This window comes from Tupaia chinensis, unplaced genomic scaffold (assembly GCF_000334495.1).
Source record: "Tupaia chinensis unplaced genomic scaffold, TupChi_1.0 Scaffold144346_1, whole genome shotgun sequence".
In the NCBI taxonomy this organism is placed as follows: Eukaryota; Metazoa; Chordata; class Mammalia; order Scandentia; family Tupaiidae; genus Tupaia; species Tupaia belangeri.
The window spans coordinates 180,683-186,144 of NW_006204205.1; the positions used below are offsets into that span (position 1 = coordinate 180,683).

The 5,462-nt window shown below is 43.3% G+C and overlaps 1 protein-coding gene across 1 annotated transcript; it reads left to right on the top strand.

Annotated features, from left to right (window-relative positions):
• Positions 1–1,339: 1,339 nt before the first annotated feature.
• IL9 (interleukin 9) lies at positions 1,340–4,973 on the top strand. The gene is made up of 5 exons (XM_006166832.1): positions 1,340–1,491; positions 1,628–1,663; positions 1,749–1,781; positions 3,537–3,668; positions 4,854–4,973. The coding sequence occupies exons 1-5, from the start codon at positions 1,378–1,380 to the stop codon at positions 4,971–4,973; spliced, it is 435 nt and encodes a 144-aa protein (XP_006166894.1). The 5' UTR covers positions 1,340–1,377.
• The last annotated feature ends 489 nt before the right edge of the window (positions 4,974–5,462 follow it).

A 5,462-nucleotide genomic window follows, 5' to 3' on the forward strand; every position in this document is an offset into this window, starting at 1 on the left:
GTATTTAACTCACAGGGTTACAGTGAGACTGCATTGTGGTTTGTTGTGATGAACATAGCCTTATTAAAAGGCTGAGGAACCAGGATATTGGCAGTATTTTAAAAGGTAAAAAATGGGCACGATAAATGAGTACCTACCTCATTCAGGGCTGTGCGTGTTACATGGCTTAGTTCACATAAAGTCCTCAGGATTGTGACTAGCATGTAGATAATGGTCAATGAATGTCAGCTATTCTTTTTTTTTTTTTAAAGAATTATTTATTCGAGTCTATTTTTCATATTATTATTATTATTTAATTTGCTACTGGGCACATGTACTCACCAGAAAGACAAAGAGAGAGAGAAAGAACTACAGTTGGAGTCTAGCGCCTTTAACTGCCATGCCACCTGCTGGCCCCAGCATCAACTAACGTTCAAGTATGGAGTTTTGTTTTGTTTTTTTCAATTATTTTGTTTAACTTTATTTATTATTATTATTATCATTATTATTTTCCAGTTTGATCAGGGAGAGACAGAGAGAGAGAGAAAGTGAGAAAGCAAACCACCAGGTCCGAGACTTGAACCGTGGTCGGCCATGTGGGAGTCCAGTGCCTTTAACCACCGCGCCACTTGCTTGATGTCGCACAGTGCTATCCAAGGTCCTAAAAATGCTCAGGAATCCTCAAGGCCGATGTTAATACGTGTGGTTGCTAGGTCAGCAATTGTGCTCATGGTCCAAGATGTCTTCTTGCCAACAGTTGCACAATGGAATATTTCTCAGATGCATTTGTGCAAGGTGGAGAATGTGGTCCTGGACAGGAAAGACTTCGTGAAGATTTAGGATTAATGTATACTAAGAATGAGGATGCCGTGACTAAAGGAAAGCCCCAATAAACAGAAGAGGTGTCATTCAATCCCTCCCGCCCCGCCCCTTCCTGTGCTCCCACCCCCACTTACTTGAACATTCATGACTAGCTATTATATCAATATTTCCAATAATGTACAAAGGAAAAATACAGACCTGGGCTTTCATGGAAAGGATTCTAACTCTCACAACCAGAATCCCTTCCATAAAGAAAAGGTTACATTTTTCTAGATCTTTAACTTTTCCTTCAGCATTTCAGTACCCGACTTTTTGAAGAGCATCTTTTCTGAGGAATGCTATTTCCTGGCACAACACAGTCTTTGTCAGGTGACTCAGTTTGATTTTTTTTTTTTTTCAATATTAAGTGGCCCCAAATTACAAAGAAAAAGTGGGCCCTGGGTATCAGTTTGATGTCAGGGTTTTTCCGTGTTTGAAAGAATGCTTTAAATATGGGGAGGTGTGAAGGCATCTGCAGACTGAGCTTCCCTGACGGCGAGATGTGAAGGCATCTGCAGACTGAGCTTCCCTGCCAAGATGCTTCTGGTCACGGTCGTAGCCTCCACTCTGCTCCTCTGCTCTGTAGCCAGCCAGGAGTGTTCCACCTCGGAAGGGATCTGGAATCTCAACTCCCTCATCCAGAAATGGCAGGTAGACTGCAGAGGTGGGGCTTGGGGGCTGGGGAGGGGTGCCAGCAGGAAAGACAGCTACTGATAATTGAAGTAAAAAGGTATCTAGGAGGTTGAAAACAACCCACCACTCATGTGTTCTTGCTTCTCTACTCTAGGAAGAGCCGTCTGCAAAATGCAATTGCAGTGCCAATGTGAGTGAATGCTCTTTTCAGGACTTCCCAACCCCAGTTTTACTTTCCTGCCTGGAATCTTCACTCTGAAATTTCTCTTTTGCAGGTGACCAGTTGTTTGTGTCTGCCCATCCCTTCTGTGAGTATAAGAAAAGAATGTAATCTTGATCCTTTTTGTTAAAAGGTTTTCAACAAAATGAATTGCCTTATTTGATATTTCTAGTTAGAAATAGTTATTTAATTGTAATTGTTACAGACTTGTGTGCCCCTTTAAAACCAGGCTCTTGAAATTTTATAGCACACAAATGTCTTTGCATTTGGTTTGCGCTATGCCCCTTGAGGAGTGCGAACGTTTTCCGGCACAGGAGCTCTGACGGGACTTACCAGCTTCACAGCGATATGAGACCAATGCTGCTTCAATGGACTTTCAGTGTCGATCCTTCCTGAGCCAGTGATATGTGGGCCATAAGATATTCAGCATTTTGTTATAAAATAGGCTTTGCCTAAATGATTTTGCCCAACCCTGAGTGTTCCCAGCATGTTTAAGGTAGGCTAGGCTGGGCCATGGTGCTTGTTAGGTTAGGGTTATTAAGTGCATTCTTGTCTTACGATACTTCCAGTTTACAATGGGTTTATTCGGATGTAAGTCAAGAAGTGTATGCACTTCAAAAAGAATCTTGAATCTCTTTTTAGATGATTGGCCATGTGCACAATGAAATCATACTAGAATGAAAAATATAATCGATGATAGGGCTGGTGTCATTTTGTTTTTAAAATTCATTGCTGACAGCTAGGGTTGTGAAACAATGTAAATAAAATGACAACTCTATCTTTCATCTGGCTTACACTGCTTGCTTCCCCTCCCCTCCCCTCCCCTCCCCTCCAGCAAATAGAGTGTCTGTGGTTGTGGGTGGGGGAAGTAGAGAGGCTAGAGGGCCTCTCCCCACTCTAGCAGGGAGGAAGGGTAGCAGGAAGTTCTGATTCCTATTTCAAAATTTGGGGTTAAGGTGAGAAAAAGCGCTTAACCACGGTGCAGTGCTTTGCTGTCTCTCAAGCAAGGCCTGATAGACTCTGAACTTCTCATCCCAGCTGAGGTGAGACAGGATGCCCAAGAGCCCACCCGCTAGATGAGAAAAGGCTGGGGCTTTCTTGTCCCCCCAGCCTCTCCGACTCAGTTTACAGTCCACTGGCCTATTCAGCTGGCACTTCTAGCTGCTGTGAAGATGCTTTTCTTTACACAGTATTTTCTTCCTCTTCCTTTCTTTTTTCTTCTCTTTTCTCCCCTCCCCTCCTTCCTTCTCCTCTCCTCTCTTCTCCTCTCCTCCTCTTCTTCAATTTGTTATCTGTGCTGGGGTGAGGAGAATAGATTGAGAGGGAGGAAAGTGAGAAAGCATGCCGCTGGAGTGATGGTCGCACTACAATCCCTTCTCCTCCGTTCTCCTCTTGGGATTTTGGGTATGCATGCACGTGCCCCCGGCATGTTTTTCAAACCACTGGGTCAGGATTCAAACCATGCAGCCAGCCATATGAGATCCAGCCACGCTGACCATGCCACCAGCTGGCCCTACTCAGTACTTTCAGACCCCTTTGTCAGAAGAATTAGAGCAGGGAGCATTGACTGAAAAGGAGACTCGGAACTAGAGATTTTCTCAGCCTGTAGATGTCATGTATCCTGCACGGAACATGCGGGAGACTCCAGGAATGTCCCTGTGGAAAAATAACCTCACCTTGAAATGCTAAAGATCATTTTCTAGGCTGACAATGGAACTATCTGAAAATAATGCCAGTTTGGGTTACATTGGTTAAATTAAAATAGTCTGGAAAATTATTCTGTGATTCTTTCTCAGAGCTGTCCTTGGAATGCTCCTTTTCATAAATCCTTGTTATTTACCAGGACAACTGCACCACGCCCTGCTTCCAGGAAGGACTGGCACAGATGACCCATGTCATGGCAAACACGGCATCCTCACTGATCTTCTATAAGGTGAAAAGAACAGTTCAAGGCCTGAAGAACAACAAATGCCCTGTGAGTTTGCTTCTTTCTGTAATCCTGCTCTGGTTAGTCACTTGTATGTGAAGGCGGATGCCAGCGTGGTGTGAATGAGAAGGAACGATAAACTTGGAGTTGGTAGTTCAAGGTTGAGAAGGGACACTGAAGGAATTGAATCCAAAACAATAGAATTAAAGCAAGATCTGCCACAGATGGTCTGTTGTTTGTTTTCTCTAGTTCGAAACAAAACAAAACAAAACAAAACTCTCACACCCATAGGACCATTAACTTGTGTCCACTTAATGAATAATGAAAGAATTTATCCTGGTTGCAATTATTGGGTTGTTGGAAAAGTTGTGTGTATTTTCCGTTTTTCCATGTAAAAAGGCATCGTGACTTCTCTGACAACCCAATGGAACCTACAATCTAGAGAATTAGAGTTATAGATCACACGATAATAACCTATCCTAGAGATTCAGTTTGCTAACTGAATAGACATTGTGGCTAATAAGTTAAAGGAGATGTTTCAGTTTACTAAGGAATTGTTTAAAGAAACACGCTTGCTCCCAGATCAAGATGCAAGCTTCCACCTGCCTGAAATGCCTACAGGGTGGTTCCTGGTGGGAAGGGCTGACATTCCTCGCACCCAGCTAGTTAGCTACATGCCTTCAGACCGTCAACAGCATCTACTAGTAAATCTAGGTGATTAACATATACCATTTCATTGACGACCTATCCTAGCGACAATCGTTAGACTTACCCTCCTCACTTTATAGAGGAGAAAGCGGAAGCTCAGTCAGGTTAACTTGGTTAATTTGCCAAAGACTATTTATCTATAAGTGATAGCGCTGAGATCTGAACTCAGGTCTATGTGACCCCGAAACCCTACTCTTAGCCATCGTGCCATGAAATGAACTTGGAAAGACAGTCCAGAATGATAATATAATTTTAGGTTTCAAAGCATCCTCTAAAGGGGAGGTTTGGGGGACCCTTAGGTGTCTAAGTGTGTGCATGTATGTGAACAGACCCCTTAAATCCTACCATGAAGTCAACACCTGCAGTCTTTATAAAATATCGGTCAGCCTGGGCCTGTCCACTATTCGCTCCACGTCTCACCACCACCTCTTTCAACCTTCCCCAACTCTGGGCAGAGAGGTTCCTGGGTCTGCTTGGTTCCACCCTGTTTGAATCGTTCTGTCCTTGTCACCTTCTGCCCTGCAGTTCTTTTCCTGTGAGCAGCCATGCAACCAGACCACAGCCGGCAACATGCTGACCTTTCTGAAGAGTCTCCTGGAAGTTTTCCAGAAAGAAAACGTGAGAAAGATGAGAGATCGAGTATGAAGAACCAATATTATTTATTCTAATTCTATTTATTGCATCTAAAAGTCTTCTCTTTAAGTCGTTAAAATTAGACCATTGAGTAAGCTACTCTAAATCAGTTTTGACCGTGTATTTAAATTTTTATCTCTGTTTTGAATAAATACATATATATATAAACACAAGTGGGTCTCTAGGTTCTTATTTATTCCTTATTGCTCACAACAAAGAAAGCTTCAACCTATGTCAAAGGGCAGAATGGATCAAAGACTATTTAGCAATAAGACTTACTACCCTGAGTGGACTTGAAGGTTCGTGAGCCCAGGCTTGAGCCTGCAGGGGTACAGCTGTGAAGGGTGCACACAGGCCATTCTAAGGGTTGCCACCAGGGGAGGCTAAGAGCACGCCTGAGGGAGGGAAGCACAGGGCATTGGCAAGGATTTTGGGGTCCTAAGAAATCAGCCGTGGTCCAAGACAGGAGAAGGCAAAGTTTGGTAAGTTCAAGAGGTAGGA